Source organism: Haemaphysalis longicornis, unplaced genomic scaffold, assembly GCF_048455015.1.
Source record: "Haemaphysalis longicornis isolate Haplotype H1 unplaced genomic scaffold, Haemaphysalis longicornis Haplotype H1 scaffold_9, whole genome shotgun sequence".
NCBI classification, from domain to species: domain Eukaryota; kingdom Metazoa; phylum Arthropoda; class Arachnida; order Ixodida; family Ixodidae; genus Haemaphysalis; species Haemaphysalis longicornis.
Genome location: NW_027526460.1, coordinates 128970906 through 128991917, shown reverse-complemented (window position 1 = coordinate 128991917; position 21012 = coordinate 128970906). Strand labels below are relative to the sequence as shown.

The 21012-nt window shown below is 47.3% G+C and overlaps 1 protein-coding gene across 6 annotated transcripts in view; it reads left to right on the top strand.

Moving 5' to 3' along the window:
* Positions 1–21012, top strand: part of LOC144151519 (multidrug resistance-associated protein 1-like) — a 106459-nt gene that overhangs the window by 21894 nt on the left and 63553 nt on the right. For 5 of the 6 annotated variants that reach the window (XM_077682594.1, XM_077682597.1, XM_077682595.1 and 2 more), the window contains 5 exons: positions 975–1095; positions 2844–3079; positions 5440–5575; positions 8982–9077; positions 15948–16071. In XM_077682594.1, the coding sequence (XP_077538720.1) occupies positions 975–1095; positions 2844–3079; positions 5440–5575; positions 8982–9077; positions 15948–16071 (713 nt within the window). The remainder of the gene's footprint in view (positions 1–974; positions 1096–2843; positions 3080–5439; positions 5576–8981; positions 9078–15947; positions 16072–21012) is intronic. The other variant, XM_077682596.1, reaches the window with a different exon arrangement.

The window sequence follows — 21012 nt, the reverse complement described above, 5'->3', positions numbered from 1 at the left end:
TGTTTCCTAGGTATTGAGGTGTAAGTGACCGACGTTCTTTGGTGTTGGCTTGAGGATGTTCTCCAAAGTTAAAGCCAACATTTCATGTGGATGTCTTCTGAGAAGCTGGAAGCCGATTCTAGGGAATCAGCTCCTGCCCGCACTGGTGCCGTCCACGCGCTGGAACTGTCCATCCCACCTGTCTTCGGCTAAGTGACTAAGTCTACTAGATTATGTTAGTCCATATAAAATTTCAGTAGCTGTGAATTTCACGTCCTTCGTCTCATTTTTTTCTGCGGACCCTGAAACACTTTTTCAAACTTTTATCGAAATGTTAAACGCTTGCAGAACGTAGTCAACCAGCACATCCAATACTTAGATTAGGGGCTCGGAAAGTGCCTTAATCAAAAATTACCCCTCTGTGCCCATCACATAACTTAGAAACTTGCTCAAAAGATATTTCTCTCTTTTCCTGACAGCGTTTTTTGACCGCTGGAATTACGTCATTACAGAGGTGCAGTGGCTATTGGCTGACTTTAGTTCATTGGCAGCGATGAACGCATTTGCTAGCCACTTTGAAAAGAAAGCCACAAAATCAAAGCATTTAGCGAAGGCGTATCTGCTGCGACGAGCAAATCAAGCAGTGCCGCTCCCTACTGGCGATAGCTATAGCTTTCGGGCGTAGTGCTTTCAGCCGCGAAGGAAAGAGTGAAAGCGTCTATCGGAAGTATCTCAGAGTCACTTGAACGGTGGTTTAATATGGAGCACCGATTACTCCCTACCGATATGATTTAAAGTTTGGTAATCCTGTCACAATGCACATAAACCAGGATGCTTTGCAGACCATCTTCGGTGTGTTTTGTCTCCATCAACAAAATCTTTCGAAGCTTCGCCAAAAAAAAAGAAATTTACAACGATATTGCACGGCATATATAAACAAAGACGGGCAGGCAGTAATATCAGACATTTTTTTGGCCCGACGACCGCGGCTGCAGGGCCGTGTACCAGAATGCTGACCTGTACGTCATGGACGACCCGCTGAGCGCTGTCGACGCCCAGGTCTGCTCGGCCCTCTTCCATGGCGTCATCGGGCCGCGAGGCCTGCTCAGGAAGAAGGTCGGAACTGAGTCACAATTATCTATCCGCCTCTTTCTGCTTCTTTATTTCCACTACATATTTGTTGCGAGGTGAAAATAAAACATTTTCGCGTTTAATTTAGCACATCTCCGGAACGATATCAATTTTATTCAGACATTTTCCTGAATAGTTGTTTTCTTTGGTTATTGGAAATATACAAACCTGTGCATAAATTTTGCTTATTTGTTCATGTATTTTTTACAGCGCTTTCAGAACCTTCAACCCAAGAGGACCTAGTACTAGAAATTCGACTTAAAATATCAGTACAAATTCATACGGCGGTAAATTAGCGTGCCACCAGCTGTTGAAGCGCAGAAGATGACTAATTGTATTTTGGAAGATCTATTGCAGATTAACACTATAGCTTAAAGGCCGGTTAGTGGGAGATAAGTGCGGAGACTATGGGAACAATTGGTTTCGCTTAGATGGTTTGTTTGTTTGTTTGTTTGTTTGTTTGTTTGTTTGTTTGTTTGTTTGTTTGTTTGTTTGTTTGTTTGTTTGTTTGTTTGTTTGTTTGTTTGTTTGTTTGTTTGTTTGTTTGTTTGTTTGTTTGTTTGTTTGTTTGTTTGTTTGTTTGTTTGTTTGTTTGTTTGTTTGTTTGTTTGTTTGTTTGTTGAACTTTTAACAATAGGAAATTGCAACGGGGCTGAGACGAAAGGCCACTGTAATAGTCGCCCGCCTTGGCCCCCTGCACCCGACAGCGCAACGACAGGAACAGAAGCAGCTATACATGCCTAAATAAATGCAGACATGGATACACACTTCTAGCGTATTAAAAAGAAATAATACGTACTACAAAGACATATAGCGGAAAAGAGATACACGCTTTTCTTGCATAGCGAAATTCAAAGTAACATTCCGTGCAAGCACCCCGCTTTTTGCAAAGGCAATAAAAATAGCGTAAACATATACACAAAATAACAAAAAAAGTACAAGAAAATCTTGCACATAACGTAAAAAATATTTTCACTTTCCGTCTAAAAGCGGCTACCGAAGGAGTGCGTTCAATCATGTCAAACAGTACAGGGAGACTGTTCAGGACGGTAGGAATTTGCCATTTACGTGTTTCATTGCCATAATTCGTTTAGTTCGTATTTCTTATACAGTTTTTATGCCGGAGATTATATAATCTCGGCTGAGGTAGCACAGTTTTTTGTGCACAACGTCGTTTTGCGGCAAGGGGCACCACAGGTCGTCATAACAGACACAGGTACAGCTTATTTACATGGCGGCCAAGCCAGATCCGGCGCAGGGAGCGCGCAGCCACGGATCTTCGTCGTCGTAGGCTGGGATAAGAGAGCCACGCTGCGTTGCCCTCTTCATCGTCTTCTCGTGACAATATTCCACTTCAGTGTTAGTGTAATTAAAAATAAGAAAGCTCTAGGTCAGCTTTGAACTCCACAAAAATCGTGTCAGCCAGTCATTGATTAAGAAAGACCGAACATCAAGTGTGCAATCTGTTGAAAGTATGGAAATGTGTTGCGCAGCTTGAGAGATTATGTATGAACCGCAGACCCTTATTTTGCATGCGATGCAAGCGTGAAAACATTAAATGGGAGCAAACATAAAGGAAAGTCAAACGCAGTCCTGCGACCATTAATGATCGAGACTATCTCAGTTACTCACAATATTGTAACTCACGCACTAGGTTTTTTTTTTCTGTGAATATTGAGCGAAGAAGGCAGCACGTGCACCTCTCGATCATGGCGGCGTCACCGAATGCGCAGACGCGGGTGCTGGCGACGCACACGCTGTCGCTGCTGCCGCTCATGGACATGGTGATCGTGCTGAAGGAAGGCCAGGTCAAGGAGGTGCATCGCGCTCCGTTCGGACAACGGCTGTTTGACAAGGAGCAGGGGCTCAGCGCCTTCCTCCTCGCTTCGCCGGCCTCGCCGCAGCAGCAGAGCGCTGCTGACGCCCCCACGCCGGGCAAGGCTCACGTCAAGCACGTCCACGACGAACTGTGAGTGCTTACCAGGCACCGGTGGTTTTCTTGCAGCGATGGTTTGCGCTGTGCCCTCGTAGCGTGTCTCGATGCCCGCCCGTCTCCGTCGTACGCTAGCATCGAGGCACCCTAAGCTGATTACTATCCTCGAGGCTCGAAGCGGCCCCTTGAACAAGAGATTAATATAGACAGAACCATTCAAAATTGCTGTAGCTGCTGGCATTGGTCATACATCCACCCATTATTTCGCGCAAAGAAAACTTCAGGCACACCTGAGGCAAAATATATGCACTTAACGGGCAGTGTTGGTGTTGTGAATACACGTTGGCTGGCTTGGCTGTTACGATAGTACGAAAAAAAAATTGGCCGCGGAAAAAAAGACGCCTTCAAAATGGCACAGAAAGGCTCCAGCACATGCCAGATGAAAGCAAGCACAAAAAGAACAGAACTTGGGCTGTTTCAGGCCGAATAAGAAAAAAAGGGGAACGAGCCCACTCGTCACAAGCCCACTCGTCACCGGAAAACTCGTCACAGGCCATCTCGTCACACCGGCCTTTTGGTACAGTGCCATCTCGAGATAGGGACTCTCGTGCAAGGCGCCTTTTCGTCGCATGGATTTCGTTGCACTGCGGCGTGTGAACAAAAGCCTGTGAGCCCCGACCAGAAATTGGCCTTGAAAGTCAGTCTGAGGCTGGTTCCTACAATGGTAAATTCGTTATGGCTGTTTAGGAGGGCGTGGGGAGGTCTGCGGGACCAGCAGGTGTTCATAAAGAGCTGTTGTTTTTTCTTTAGGGGGAAGGGGGGGAAGAGGGGGGGAGGTCAGCGCGACCTGCACTTCTTTAAGTGCTGATCGTCAGGGCTCTTGAGGTGGTGTACTTCCGTATTTTCGCGCGTTTAACCTGTCTTTGCATACAACCCCCACCCCCACCTCCAGTCTTCGAAGAAAAAATAAATAAATATTGGCGAAGCTAGCACGAACTCCCGCAAGGCTTGAACCATAGCTAAGCTGGATAATTTTTTTTCTATGTAAACACTGTAGGATACACCGCCACGCATTGCATTAGATTTGAAATTGTTTATTTGTTCATTTGATTGGCTATGGGTGTTTAATGAACGAGAGTGCGAAGCTGGGCGAGTCGGTAGGAATCCATTAATAAAAACAGCGTCCCTGTTTGTTTTCACTCATGTGCCGTCCTTTGCGCTGTTTTTATTAAAGGGTGTTTAATGCGCCGACGCTACACAGGTGATGAGGCACGCCTAACGCTAGGCACGCCGTAGTGGAGGGCTCCGAATTCATTTTGACCACCTGGAGATTTTTAATATGCGTGCGCCGAAATCTCGAAGACACGGGCGTTTTCGCTTTTCGCCTCCATCAGAAAAGCGGCCGCCCCAATCGAACGTGCCTTCTTGGGGTCAACAGCACAACGTGATATCCACTGAGCTTTGTTTACTTTTTCTGCGTGCTATTTAATAGAAATTTGAATGCAAATATCTTTTTAATGTAATTAACTCGTTATGTTCGCCTAACTTCCTACGACAAAATCTTTGAAAGCACACTCGCTCGCCTACATCATTTTTGAGATGTGCGACGTATAGCAGGCGGAAACACCGCTTTAACGTTTCCAAAACAAGCTCGTAATGCGAGTTTTCCGTGTGACGAATATTCCGGTGATACGAGAATTCCTCGTACGAAATACCCTGTGACGAGTTGGCATTCCTCACCAGTTTACCTGTGATGAGTTGGCCTATGACGAGTGGACTTGTGACGAGTGGGCCTAGACCCGAAAAAAAGATACAGAAGAGCATGTGCGCTGTCCTAGGATAAATCGCGTGAGCACTGTGAGGGCAGGGAAATATTCAATTCATCACCACAGGAGTTGGACGGGGAGGGGAAGACCATGAGGTGTGGTAGCGGAGAGTGGAGAACGGGTAAAGGCCGTTTTACACTTGCGACTGGAGCGACAAAAGCGACGCGATTTTTGTCGCTCTTGTCGCACCACTCAAATCACTCTTGTCGCGGCGACAAAAGCTGGCCGAGACCAAAATACAAGAGCGACGTGAGCGACGCGACAAGAGGGATGATGGGCGACTATAACGACAGAAATCGCGTCGCTTTTGTCGCCCCAGTCTCACGTGTAAACTGCCATTCAGGCAGAAGATGCGGCAGAGGGCTATCGTCTTTGGACGGCATTTGTAGTAAAGCAAGCAATTACGCGGCCAATTTTAAGAAGGTACCTTAACATGGGACCCTTTAAATTCCCTACCTCTGTCCATCATTTCGGAAATTCTTCGACGCGCGGCGTTATGGTGATGAACAGTGCTACCTTAACACCTCGGCTGCCAACCCTCTTATGACTAGTGTTCTTCCACACGCGCAGGTCCTTCGACGTGACTGCCGGCGAAGTGTCTTCGCTCTCCATGACAATGGGCAAGAGGCCGGCCTCGCAGCGACCCTGCCCCGGTTATAGCAATGCCGGCCAGCTCATCGAAGAGGAGGCCTTTCAGATCGGAAAGGTATTGGACGTCCGGGTTCATTCCCGACATCTAGCGCTTCATAAAAATAAATCGGGTAGCTCAGACGACGTATCAGTTATCCTAAATGGGCACACCATTTTTTTAAGTATTTAGGAGAAGGATGTTTGTTTCCCCTTGATTTCAAGCCAGTAATGTCGACGTCGCTAATGTTAGACCCAAGGTTATTTTTCTGCTTTTGTTGTTGTTGCTGCAAGGCTGAGATACTTTCAAGAAACATGTAGAAAAATTAGTTGAAGCTCCATCGGTATATATTTGGGGGCGCGTGAGCATCGTCTCCCTACGCTGACAAATAGCGATGAGATTCGTAAACACGGTATCCAACACCATTGCAGACACCTGAAACTCACGTTATCCTCAATAACACCGCCTGCATATAAAAAAGACGCACATTAACCATCTAAACCTCCCGCTATAACCGAAACTTGATGAAGTTACTGTATAATCTTTAAACTTTTTAACATCCCTTTGATTTGTCAAGAAAATGACCTGATAGCAATTTTATGGTGACGTCATTTGTTTCAAAGCGAATCGCAAATGCGTCGCCTCAAAAAATACAAAGCAGCCTTCTTACTTTAAAAACCTTTACAATTTTCTCATTGAACGTTCAGGCATCGGAAAGAAAATATGTTCACAAGCCATCCAAATGACAAAAATCGCATGAAAATTGGTTCAGTATCAGCGGATGCCTACACCTTTCCAAGCAGCCTAAAAAGGCCCTGCTGAACGGTTTAAACTTCTCCCCCAACTAAAAACAAGGAAATTTCGCCAAGGTATTAAACGTGCATGATGAAAACAAGTTTTTCTCTCTTATCAATTCCTCTACATTCGTATTCTTATGCCCTTCGTTTGAGTATACTGTCCTTACGCTTCTTTTGTTGAGATAGCAAATGTAAAATGCTACAGCTAACGAATGCCCTGTGATCAGTTTGGTTTGCTAGGTATCCTTACAACTGATTTACTATCTATACCATGGGTCACGAGGCATTCCATTGTAATTCTTGCATTACAATTGTTAACGTGAAGAGTTTCGGGAAACAATGTTAGGCTATGCGAAAATTGCATGAATGTGATTTACAGGACTTGGACATGGCTTATATTACCAAGAGGTCTCGGAGTTAAGCTTTACCTGTCGCGAGAGAGAAAAAGAAACAAGAAAATTTCTTAACGACTACTGGCCAATTGTTCCCGGACAACAGAGTCACTAGCTTAGCGTTTTCTATTAAAAACAACAGATCTAGTGTTTCCGTTTGTGAACTTACCACCACAACCAGATATGTCATTTTATACCGATAATTAGGTTTTTAAACTTTAAAGCATTATACGTCTGCAAGCGGGCTATATTCACATCGCTCCTTACAGAAAATTCCTTTGAGAGAGCACGCTGACGCCGCTGTTTGTCGGGATCTTTTGTCTCAGTTTTCTCGCTTGCCGTCTTGCTTGCTTGCTTGATTTCCAAAGCACTTTCCGTGTTTTTTTTTTTCAGATTTCCTTCCTCCCTCGGCAGATTAGTTCCTTGATTCATTTTACAGACAACAGCTGCTATTGAGAAGAATCCACAATTGCCGCCTGCTCTTATCACGACCTTCCTCCCTGGTCGTGGTCAATGACCACACCGGCGATGTTCCGTACTGGAGAGAAAAATGACTATAGGCTGAGCAATTCGCCATTTTTAGCCTCCCCACCACCCCAAGTGTCAAAAGAATTCTCTGTAAATTTCCCTGCATTCTCTTTTTGCAGCTGATCTATCTTTACGTGGATCCTTACTCGGTTTTGGGCAGCCAGCGCCACCTATGTCTATTTACGTAGCCTTACGGCCGCAGGCGCCGTTCAGAGAATCAGAGTTTCAGCCTGAACAAAATTCCACTACATCTGCCGACAGCAGCATTTGACTTTGCATATCACTTTTTGTAGCAAACTGCATGCTTACTTTGCCTGCTAAAGCTCTAAATAAAAACTTCCCGCGTGAAAAACAACAACACATTGTTGGGTAATTGAGTTAATTTTATCTCAGCGCCGTAACTGCTGGTGCCATCTCTTGAGACAAAAGCGCACCCTAAATACTTTTTTATATTGCGCCGAACTACATGAGAACAGGAATGCATAGAACCGAAGTAACAACGAAAGTTGGGCGAGTTGGTAAATCATCTTGAAAGAAACACATATACAGCGCGCAAAACATAGATGGACGTCTGACTGCGTTAGCCAGACTTCCATCAAGCTCCACGAAAAGGAAGCAAAGATAGTTGGGCATACGCTTGCGTGAAATGTCAGTTACTCGGCACGTGCGTCTTTTAAGTTGGAATGTGTACTTGTTATTTAATCTTTTGGCGTATTACGGTGTGATGCGTCGCTTTAATCGAATGTTGGTACTCTGCGCATGTGCACACTTGCGTGTATATATTCTTTGGGTTTCTAATAAAAACTAGTTGAGAGTCAGCGCTTGTGTTGTACATCCCTCCGTCTTTCGTCTTGTTGTTTTGCGCGCTGTGTGTGTTTTTTTCAAGGTGCATAGAACCTTCAGCCGCCGCCGCCGCTTCACGCTTTACTAGTTCTATGCCAAGTATTCTTTCCTCTATGCTCCCTCCTGTTTTATGAACTGGATTTGAAGCGGTCTTGGGTGTTCTTCGCTTCCGGGAATCCGACGAAGTGTAAAGGAACTTTTTAAATGTACGTAAAGTAATAAATGATGCAAGGTCGCGTTTGCTGACATCATTTTTCCTTTTTACTCCGGGGCTCCTAAAATTCCCTGCGCCTAATAAAGATTCCTTTTTTTCCCTTTTGGCTAAAACTGCAGCCGAAAATTCCCAAAAGGGAAAATTCCCACCACGGAACATCATGGGGATGCCATCCACTGCTGACGTTGTTGGCGCCCAGTTGTGGGTGCTCGTCGATGTGGGCCACAATGGGAACAAATTTTGTTCCCATTTGCCATATGAGGCTTTGGTGCGACCTATGAGTGTTTTTTTTTTAAAAAAAACAGAGAGAGAAGGGTAGCGGGGGAGGGGTACGTGTGTTTATAGAAGTTTAGAAGGTGTGTTATGCTTTTCAGATTCTTCAGACTTCAATGTGATCGATTGAACTAGTGCCAAGGGTTGCGTTATTTCAACCTAGTATCAATCTAGTTTATCCTCCGTTCCTCGTTTGTTTATCTGTTTGCTTTCATGCCTCATCTTGCTTATGTCCAAACTTTCACAAACCATCTATTCCGGGAACCACAAGACACGAGCTCATTTATTATCGTTTAACCCTAAATATGCAAACGATCTTCATCTTGCTAAGCTAGCCTTTCACTCCCTTGACTATGATGCGTCCGATAACCCTACACAGTATGGGTCCACACGCCACACCGACTTAATTTTGCGTCTGCGGGCATCCCCATTTGCAGCTGGAGCCCGAAATCTACCGAGACTACGTACGCCGCTTCGGGCCCATTATGTTCCTGCTCGTGCTCTTGGGCTACGGCGCCTGCAGGGCGTTTGACGTGAGTGACGCCTTGCTCTCCCTCACTCGGTGTCGTTAGCCTAGCGTTCCCTGGGCACGATACACTTACGAGACTACTCTGTAGAGGCGTGCACAGATATTCCGTACAAATTTGCGCTGCAAGTGCTGCGATCCAGAGCTTTAGGAGAGACAAAATGTGCACGTGCATTCAGGAGGGCTGAGTGACGTGCTCGTGTAGCATTAAATTTTACTTATATAATGGCTTCGTGTACACGGGATCGATTTATATCCGGCTACTCGAAGAGATGTGAGAAAGTCAGGTGTAGACGGCAATAAAGGTATTACTATTATTGATATTATTGTCATTTCTCCTATTACAAAATTCGCTTGTATAGTTAGTAGAAAACGTTGATTGATTGATTGTAAAGTTTAACGCGCCTACGCAACGCAGGCGATGAGGTGCGCCGTAATGGAGGGCTCCGGATTAATTTCGACCGCCTGGGGATCTTTACGTGCGCCGAAATCTCGTACACACCGGCGTTTTTGCTTTTCGCCTCCATCAGAAAGCGGCCGCCGCGGCCGGGAATCCAACCCGCGGCCTCGTGCTAAGCAGCGCAACGCCTTAGCCACTGAGCCACCGCGGCGGGTTAGTAGAAAACGTGAAACCTTCCTTCGCGTTCAGTATTATAGCGACGAGGTGGTTTGGCCCGGTACCCCATAGATAAAAGTGTTACAGCGTAATTCTGTGGACAACAACATTGATCGTTTGGTTACACAGAAGCCTTCGAGACGTATAATAACGTACCGCGCTAAGTTACAACTCGGGGCACTTGATAGGCTGCTTTCTACAAAATACGGCCTTTGCAAAATGGTTATCCTTATAAGAGCAGTATCCCAAGTTTAAAAATGCTGAGTATGTATCCTGCGGAGAGGGATAGTCTCCCCGAAAGAAATGCACTAGGCAACAGGATCCCTGTAAATAAGGGCACCTTAAGGGCACCTACAAACATAATGTCCTAAAAAACTTGGCACTGCGTGGGGTTGTCTTCGGTTTTTATTAAAGACGATCTTTCTTGGGCTACTTAAACTTGAAAATTTTGCTCTGTCTGTTGGTCCCTGAATTCAACGATCGATTTATATATACGTATATAGGCAAAACGTTTCCACAACACTAAACTTAATACCATGCTTCACACTTGTTAAAATTGTTGCGCAAAAAGTGGGCGAGGTGACGCCAAAAAAGCTGTGTCGCCCTCCTCGGCGCACTTCCAAACAATCACCTGACAGCACATTTTATTCTTATGTACAAAGAATAGGGCAAACGTGCCAACTGCAGCATTACAAATTCAAATTTCCCATCCAGTCATCGCCCGCGTCGACGCATTATGCAAACATCCCCCTCGCGAGGGGCACGATCAAATGCAGAGCATTTCCGCGGGGTGCGCGCCTGCAAATCGTATGGATTACGTATTGGTTGTTGTTGTTGTTGTAATTGTTGTCTTCCAGCGTAGACATTGTCGATGAAGTCGATGGTGAAACGTGAAACGTGCCGTGAACCCCCTGCCGCGGCTATGACGCAACACAATCCAACACAATCCACTTTAATCCAATCCAAACCAAGCCAATCCAAGCCAATCCAATCGAATCCAATCCAATGCCCCTCGCGAGAGAGTGTTATAGCGCCGAAATCGCGCCACCACACGAACGCGTGATGTTGACGTGACGATCACGCCACAGATGTTAGCGACCGGAGAGCGCACGAACGACATATGTGGTTTAAGCGCGAACCGACCGCGGCGAGAGAGCGCGATGCGAGCGCCCCCACCTGTTCTTGCGCGCGAACCGAACGCGGCGAGAGAGGGTGTTGCGAGCGCAGAGAAGGCGAGGAGGACGCGGGGGAGAGGGCGCACCTGTGGCCGACGGTTGAATGAGTCAAGGATATAAGGCGCGTTCGTAACCTTCTACTCGGTGTCGGCTTTGTGGCGCAGTGGTTAGAGCGACGTGCACCTTGCGTTCCGCCCGCAGAGTCGTGGGATCGAAACCTGGCGTCGGCAAGTATTATTTCCTTATATAGTGTAGGGGGAACGATGCGGACTACGGACGCCAACGCGGGTGACATCGTGAGTTACTGAAATGCTCTGCATTTAAAAGCAAACATTATCAGCATATTCGAGGCGAAGCGCCAATACATATAGGCAGTTTTGATTTAATTGGAAATACACGTGCGCTTGATATTTGAGATGACAGTAAAATACGTGTTGAGTACACTATTTTGACGCCAGTATATAAGGAGAGCTCGCGCCCGAGCCTAGACCTTATGGCGGCATTCCAAGAAGTCCAATCGTAACGAAGGGCTCCAGCAGACGGCGCGCAAGAAGTGGAACGCGGTAAAGTTGAACTTACTTTAGCCAACCTCCCCCGTGTTTATCGTGGGAGGAGAGACACGGCAGTGGAGGAGCGTGGCAAGTTGGCGAGATAGAGGAGAGGCATTTACGTTGCAGAGGCGGCAGAAAACTGCCGTCTTTCCACCATATTTGCAGCGAAATGAGCAGATAGGGGGCATTTTTTTTTACCTCGGTAGTGTTTATTCCGGGATTAACGAAGATTTCACTTACGTCATATCCGTCACGGAAGTGACGCCAGTACAACGAAGCAAGCGGCCCGTAAAAAGAGCATCTCTGCACACAGGGTCTTCTTGCGGGGAAGCAACCTTTAGAACTAAAGAGTACTTTATACTTCGGGCTGTTCGTTTCCGGGTTTTATATTTTAATACAAAAGCGTTTTAGTCCGCGATACCCCAAGATTTCATTTATGTCATATCCGTCACGGAAGTGACGCCAGTACACCTTTGCCGAAGTGACCCGCTAGCAGGACGTCGCTCGCCAAGCACACCCACAAGACAGCCGCCAACCCGCAAATCATGCTCAGCTGCAGATTTCGCGGCCCATTTCACTTCCGTGTTTTACCGATTCCTATGACAGAGCAATCAGCAACAATTTTTGTTTTTTACATAATTCCGCTAGACGTTATTTCGCCGGTGTTTTTATGCACTTGTCTAGTGTCCCTATCTAGTGCAAATCTGCGAACTACCACTTTCTGTCCGTAAGCGTGAACTAGTGTGTCTAAATCGCTATCTCTGAGATCTCTTGTGTATGGTTCTCTGTGCTGTTCAAGTGGACCCTAATCGGCAGCATCACCCTAATGGCAGTGTCAGCATCACTGACACAAAGTGACGCCTGCATTATCCTGCGAGCGTTTTGGGGTAACGGCAGTTCCCTTTATACCGCCACTCAAGCGTGCTCTTGTTCGTTTGAACTCCGGCTTATTCGGAGACATTTTTTTTATTATTTTGCAGCGCACCAGCTGATTCGACATTATGACTAGAGACCGGATATTAGGAAAATTCCGATTTTGTTCCTTGCGCTCCTATCGCCCCACTTTGATATATACCAATTGATTAGAGGTGAAGAAGGACTTTTATGCCGTTTTTAAACTGCCTATAAAAGGCTATTGTAGCGTTTGCGCATAAATGCCTAAAGATGCCTATAAATACCTATTTTCAAAATCGGCGGCTATATAAACACTCTCTTAGCCCCAAGTTTCATTCTCGAGTGCAGTTTTAGATCGTTATTTATGGTACCGGGCAGCTAGACTCGACTGTTTAGAACTCTATGGAGTTCTACCCAGTGCTCTGGTTCAACCTACTCCTGGAAACCAATCACTAGTAACAGTGGAATGGAACGCTCATCCTCAGTGACAAGAGGCAAAGTTTTGAATCTAAAATTTTGGACCTGATGGTAGTTGGCTAATCTTTCCACATTTTCCCCAAAGATTCTTAGGATACCTTCCGCGTGCTCTCCAGACAGATTTCTTCAAGCAAGTGCCGTCGCATCTTCGTTTTCAGAAGCACACTCAAATCCAACACTATTAAATGCAACGCATCTCATTCACCCGCCTTGTCCCTGCATATATCGGTTGCCGAAGAGTTCGCCATCGCATTAGCCCTCATTCATACGAAGAACCCCGTAATCATCACAGATTCTCAAGCAGCCTGCAGAAGCTTTCTAGCCGGAAGGGTGGCCCACTCAACCTTAAAAGTACTGTCTTTGCATCAACCCTGCCGGAAAGTCACCCTCGTTTGGACTCCTGGCCATTCCTCACTGACGGGCAATAACTTTGCTCACCAGCAAGCCTGCGCCCTGTCCCTCCAGGCTACTGAGGATACCGAACCGTCCGTCCCTCTACTGACTTTTCAGGACATCACTCAATATTACCGGTTCGAGCGACAGCACTTCCCTCCTCCGCATCCTAAACTCTCAAAAGAAGAAGAATCCCTACTTCGCCGACTGCAGAGCAATACCTTCCCTCACCCAGTCCGCCTCCATCGCATGTTTCCCACGCAATTCCCGGCCACATGCAAGTACTGCTTACAACCCGGTACTCTTCCTCACATCATATTAGAGTGCAAGCACAACCCCAACCTCCCCCCTCTTCCATCCCCCCTTCCCACCCCTGAGCTGTGGGAGAACCTTGTGACCAGCAGCGATCTGGACGTCCAGACACGTTTGGCCTCCAGAGCGAAGGCTGCCGGCTCATCGCATGGCTTCCTGGAATAAGGATCCACTCCCACTTCACCGGCTCAATAAAATGTTTCTCTCTCTCTCTCTCTCCGGCGTTGTCGTCGTCGGCGTCCGCCCCTCCCCCATTCTCCTCGCCGCGCCAGCTGCGCTCTCCGTCGCTCACCCCCTCTCCTCTCCGATAGCGAACACTCTCTCGGGAGGGGCATTGGATTGGATTCGATTGGATTGGCTTGGATTGGATTGCATTAAAGTGGATTGTGTTGGATTGTGTTGCGTCATAGCCGCGGCAGACGCACTGGCGCCGGCGCGTCCTCAAGCAGGCACCGCGCTATAAAACGCGGTGCCTGCGCCGCTCCGCTTTATCGTTCCAGCGCCGTTCCTCCGCTCTCCAACGCTGCAACGTGAGCTCCCTATGTGTCGCATCTACACAGGGGTTCCCGCGAGGGGAGGTGGGAGTTTTTTCTCAACGCAACGGTTGAGCATCGAACACGCCTGTTAGCAGATCATTCCTGTACTGTAATCCGACAGCGAAGCGCAACTGCGCAGCTGCATTTCCTTCCGCCTTACCATTCACACTGCCGTCGGGCTCTAAAAGTACGCTCTTCCACCAAATTTTAAGCGCGAATGCACTTTATAAGCGACCCCAAACCATCCACCGCCGGCGGCGGCGGCGGCGGCGGCGTCGGCGTCCGCAGTGCTCCTCTATATTTAAAAAAAAAGCCTGGCATCCGGCGCCAGGTTTCGATCCGAGGACTTTGCGGCCGCAGCGCGACGCTCTACCGACCAAGCCACGGACGCGACGCTGATATCAGCGTTAGTGACGCGCCTTATATCTTTAACGCATTCAAACTACGTCGTCAGCGGCGTGCGTTGGCGACTCAGCGGCGTTATAGCGGCTTGATAACTGCGTGGTGTACACGTGATACTACAAACCCGATGGAAGAGAAGGCGGCGAGGCGGTGGGCTGCGGGGGCCGAGCGCAAGCGCCGCAAGCGGGCCGACAACCGTGCATTCGCACTTTCACATTCTCCCCCTCGGGGAAATGCGGGGGAATTTTTTTTTTCGGCCGCTAAAGAACGCTTGAAAAATGCTCTTAAAATGTGTGGCCGTGTTTGAGTGTCTTGCATTAACTCGGATAATATGTATCCGAGAAAATTGCTAGACTAGAAAATTGCTAGACTTGTAGCTTGCAGTCTTTATGTTAGAACGTGTTAATTTCTTGATACATGGTCGCCTATGGAGTTTATTATTTGTGTCTGTTCTTGTTGTGTCGTAATTGAACTGCGACAAGCAGAGATGAAGCAGCGCTTTCTTTGATCAGTATTTCCATCTGTCAAGTTTTCTTATTCATGCCTGTTTCACTATATACGACGCTCGAGCAAGCGACAGTGGCCAGTGGACGTGATTGTGAGGAATGCGCTTGTTGAATTAAGCTAATGCATCCCCATTAGTCCAGCAGTTTTATGGGACAGTTAAACGGCAATGTTCCACTGTTAGTGCATTTGCGGCGTCATAAACCGCAAAATTTTTGGTGTTCCTGTCGTAGCTACAGGTCGCGAACGCCTTCATTTGAAATTTGTTGCATGTGTGTAAAAATTTATAGTGCCTATATTCGGGACGTTGGAGGCCTATTTTTTGCGGCGAAACACTCTTTTTCACTGCCTAAGAATCCGGCCTCTATTTTTTGCATACGAGACCACCAGATGGCGGTTTGCGGCAAAGCCAACCTTCGGCCAACCTCCAGCCAAACCTAACCTCCTGCAGTTTCAGCAACGTGGAATCTTATCGCTGCACCCCAGGGACGCGCATATTTATGTCGAACACGTGCTGCCCGGAAGAAGCTGTAAATTTTGTCTGTAATCTTATTATTCACGTACTAGGTTGTACGCCTTATTGTTGTTGTAGCATGAGATAGGTTTAAAATCCTTAAACGCAAAGAAGTTGGAGAATAAGGCCGGGCTCAGTCTACCTTCGTCCAATAGACACGCGTTTATACAATCATCGGGCGCTTTCCTAAATGACTTTACCGGATATAAGAGATATAGAAGGGGTCTTTACATACCGTAATCAAATCATTCAAGAGGATTAAAAGCACTGCGAATTATGTTCCCCGCCTTCCCCTCCGGATATTTCGCACTCAGAACTGATTAGTGTTTTGCGTGTCGCGTAAGGTGTTACAAGACAGTTCACACATCTTTTAAAACTGGACACCCACACATGCGATTAAATGGCGCTAGCTGTGCAGACGACAGCAGGCGACAGCAGGCGACAGCAGACGGCAACAACGAAAAGTCCTACCAACGATGACAACCGCATACTCTCGACCGCAGGTCCTCTCGTCGGTGTGGATGAGCAACTGGAGCGAGGACGTGCTCAAGGCCGGCTTGAATGGCACCCTTCCGGTTAGCACTCCCTGGAGGCTCGCCGTCTATGGACTTCTCGGCGTCTTGCAGGGTACGCCATGAGCTATGCAAGGAAGAAACGTTAAGAGCGGTAAATCACACAACGAGATGGTAGAAACCCTAAGCAATCGCTGGAGAGTTTTTAGCGTTTGAGAGTGTAATATTTATACGGGACATATGTGCACGGTGAGTATGGGACCCAACGGGTAGCGCCAGCACTTTTTAATGGAAGCTTATTACGCCAGGCGAAAACCGACAAAACGCCTCGTAGCGTTCTTCTGACGTTAAGCTCAGCCAAGGTCAAGCAAGCGCTTCGTGCAGTTTAGCGGCTCCGACAGAAGGCCACCGCCCGAACCAATTCTGGGCGCCGAGCGAAGCGTCTCGCGGGCTTACGTGAGCAGCGTGTCTGGCCTGCCGGCGCAGAGAAATACTTCGAAAAACACTCTGTGAGGGACGAAATCGGAAGGGCATGTCACTGAAGCTTCTTTTCTCGTCAGTTCCTACCAATGCGCAGGATTCTTCAAATTGTTAAGCGTTTCGTCCAGATTGTTGTATTGCTACGTTGCTTGAAATTTCTATATGAAATTTTATATACATCTAAGGGGATTTCGCCTGACAGTCACTACTCCGGGTGCACTAGAAGGACCCGACCTCCGGAGCGCATAGCCTGTTTCATGTGCGACACCGGTCAAAGGCGTCGTTTTCGATGGCACCACGAGAACTTGCAAAACGCGTACCGTTCGTTGGGAGTGCTTATTTACGGTTGTTCACCGATGCGAGTGCCGCGCACCATATGGCTTCCCCGCATTCAAACGACACCACTTACGTACGACGTTCCTTCTAGGGCCTCTTGTTTCACGAGTTCATGCTGGCTCTAAAGCACTTCTCCGGCGTTTAATAGAGCTTACAAAATCATGAGCCATTTCACTCTATTACGGTGGATGAGCCGAGAAGCATTCTAGCACACGACATAGAGAGAGACACACACACACAAGAGAAATACAGACATACAGACAGACAGTGAGAGAAGAACAAACTTTATTGTCCGTAGGAACTAGGTCTACGTCCTAACGCAATCTTGAATTCACCGGGCATACGTAGTGCTGAAGAATGTTCGTGCCAATCCTGCGCACATGTTCAAAGAGAACTTCCCGGGCAGTCTGTATGTTCACTGTCGGCGGCGAGAGCTCCCAGGAACGGATGGAGGCGAAAAACAGGGAAAGAGATGGTGGCATGCATCCCGAATAAGAATAAGGGATGGATGGGTAGGAATATCAGGTGTGACAGGATTGATGGCCGCATGAAGGATAACAAAACGACGGAACCGTGAGAAAGTTGAAAGACAAGCCCGGGTTCTGATCAGGGTTCATGTTGCCAGGCAAGGACTCAATCACTAAATTAGCGACAATGCCCCACGAAGAGTGTAATGGTAGTAAGAGATGGAAGTGCAAAAAGGGGGTACAGTTAAAGGGACACTAAAGGGTGGAAACAAAAAAGTTGGCCTGTATCGAGGGATTACGGTTCCGAGAATTTAAATACACCGTTCTCGCAACTAGCAATTGTTTAACAGGGCAGAATATGCCAGAAACGTGAAAACAGGGGACGACGCCCCGTACGCATTTATATACAACGGTTTGTGACGTCACAAAAGCGTTAAACGGCGAAAGCTCATTGGAGAAGCATCTACAAATCTTTTCCTAAAAAAAAAGACAGTTCCGAAGTGGTTAAGCGCGTGAAACAAACGTAAATAAAAGCTTTGTGTGAGAGGTCATCGTATCTAAAAATCGCAAAGTACACAGCCTTTATACATTGCTAAGCAGGTTGCTTCCCTTACTATTGAGGCAGCCATCTTCCAGTTCGGGATGCATGCCACCATTTCTTTCCCTGTTTCTCGCCCCCATTTCAATTTGCTTATTTTTTACTCTTAGGAGCAGTGGGTTCGGAAATATGAGCTCTAGCGAGCTTGACAGTGCTTCCGAGCCCAACAGAGTACGGCAGCATGCTTTTGCAACAATGCATTCACAATCTTGCTTGTGTCACAAATTCGTTTTATAAAGCATTGGTACGCAATTAGCGAAGTAAAGAACCTAAGACGGTGAGCGCCAAAGCTTCTGCAAGCGATTTAACTTTCAGGAAGCAGCTAAAGTGCCTTCATTAGAATCGGTAAAAGGAGCAAGATTTTTGCAGGTGGTTAAAGGGGCCATGCATACAAAACACGTTTGGTTCATTCGAAAGATTGCCTCGTTACAATCATACTCACACCACTTTTAACGTAAACGTGGCTCAAATAAGCTACATAATTAGGATAAAAGTGAATGGCCATGCGACTCACTAGTTTATCTCGTGGACTAGAATATATCATATGCACAGCCGTGCGATTGGCTGAGTCCGGCAAAAGCAAACGCAATTTATTAGGCAGGGCTTATAAGCTTGCAGAACGAGCTGTTTCTGCTTGGGTGTAAGGCATATTCATTTTATAGACGCAAGAATGGTGGAGTAAACAATGGAAGTTACGAAAGTACACGTAAACACAGAAGTACAAGTGCGTACTGTTGTTGTTACGGCGCGCACTATGTTTGCTACAGCTGCACAGAAGCGCGGCGCTTTGGGGCTGTCCACACGACACGGGCCGATTGGCGCAGGCGACATTGTCTTACGTAATCCTATTTGTCGAAGAAGCTGCATGTTTCACGAAACGATTACTACTACCGTAGCAAAAACAAGCCAGGTACAAATACGGCCAAAAACAAAGCAAAGACAGGCAGTGGTCCAGAGCAGTATGGTGGCGCCATCTAGGAGGACTGAGGGCAAACAAAGCTCCGGAGTTTACACTGAACGGCGCACTGGAAGTTCGCTTGAAGACCCGTTCTTTTGACGTCATAACATGCGTCACGAAACACGATTTGGCGGGAGAATCAAAACTACCTTAAATTGATCATTTCTTAGTAAATAAAGCTTCACTTGCTGCCGGAAAAGCGCTGGGGGCGCTATAAAAACCAAATCTTTCGAATAAAACAAACGTATTTTGTCTGCATGGGCCATTTAAGCGAGCCTCCCGAGCTTCCAATCTCCCGTTCTCCACGTGCGGAAGAGTAGGAGGACGAGAAAAATGTTGGTATCCGTAAAGCGCTCCCGGTACGAACATAATCGACCGTGGAATGAACTTAGCCCGAGTGGTTAGCGGACCGATCCGCCCGTTCACCTCCAGCCGCCGTTGATAATCCGTAAAGCATGCGTCGCTCTGCCTTTGTTATGTTTAAGCCAGGGGGAGCGCGGGGCATACGACTGCCGAAACGGCTGCCGTGAACAGTGTTTAGTTCACGCTGGGAGTAACGTTGACGCTGGGTTCGTGCCGCGCCAGAGAAGATAATGAGATGGCTGTACTCGCCAGACGAGGTGAAATGAAGGCGCCCTCATGACGGCGCCAGCCGGGAGCCCGGAACGCCGCTTTTGAAATTCAAAACAGAGCCTGTTGCTTCAAAAGAGGCTTTGCTGGCAGCCGGCTGGATTGGCTCTGGGAATCCGGAGTAGGCGGGCACCCCAGCATTTAAAAGCAGGGATGCATGTTACAACACTTCGAATGAACAAGCAGAGACCACCAACGAGACCAGCCAGGATTGTATGAGCACCAGCTCATACTGTCATCGCCATCACCAACCTCATGGCTGGACATTTGACCCGCTTAGCCAGCGCTGATGAAGCCGAGCCTGAGCGCATGCATCCTGTATACATACGAGGAAATTAATTAGCACTATAGGCTCTCCCGTAGAACGCATTCTTTCCCGCACAATTCGCTAGCGAATAACCAGGAAAGATTATTGCGTGCACTGCGGATTAACATCTTCGACGAGGGTTGTGCGGAACCCTTTCAGTATGAGGCTGCTCGCAAGGGAATGAAGGGGAAACTTGATGTCGTTGTACGCATCATTCACAAGTCAGAAATATTACATGCGTTTCCTTGAAGAATTAAAGGAGCCATGAAGAGAAAACACAAGTTTGGTTCATTCAAAAGATTGTCTCGTTAGAATCATACTGACACCACTTTTAACGTAAACTTCGCTCAAATAAGCTACATAATTAGGAAAAACGGGAATGGTCATGCGACCCACCAGCTCATTTCCCGCAACAGAACCTATGATGTCACATGAGCTAAGCTCTGCGATTGGCGGAGGCTGGCAGAAGCAGACGAAAATTAGGTAGAGCTTACAAACTAGACGAACGAGCGATTTGCGCTTAAATTTAGGGCACATTCTTTACAAAGCAATAAGAATGATGGGACAAACAGTGGAAGTTACGAAAGCACATGTAAACATAGAAGTACTGATGCGTTCTGCTGTTCGTACTGCGCACAGCATGCTTGGTTTAGCTGCACAGCACTACGGGGCTTGGGGTTGTCTCAGACAACACTGGCCGATTGACGCAAGCAACGGTGTCTTACGTGACCCCATTTGTCGAGCGAGCACTGTTTCAGGGAGCGAATATTTTCTCCCAGAACAAAAACAAGCCAGGTTTAAATGCGGGCAAAAACAAACCAAACGCTTGCCATGGTATGGTGGCGCCATCTAGGTTACGGAACGTAAAGAAACGCGGGAACAAACCACAACACCGCTGTACAGGGTGGAGACAACCTTTGAACGGTCCCGTGCCGCCGCAATTGGGCCAACGGGTTATTCTTTTCGTTTCCCACGAGACCTAGCAACGCGAAACAGACAATATGATTCAAACTTCTTCAGTAAACCGCGTTGCGGCGATAATTTTAGCGCGGTTTTGACACAATGACTTGCTTCGGTGGCGAGCGAGCAACCGAAAATGGCGGCGCCAGCGTATACGTGTCTCTACCCTGTACGGTGGATGCGTGAATGAAGGTACTCTTGGCTGCAGAGCGGTCGGTTCCTGTGATGTCATTTGGGACCACGAAAACTCACGATAGAGCGGGAAAATCAAAATTTTAACCTAAATTGTTTAATTTCTCAGTGAATAAAGCACCGTTTGT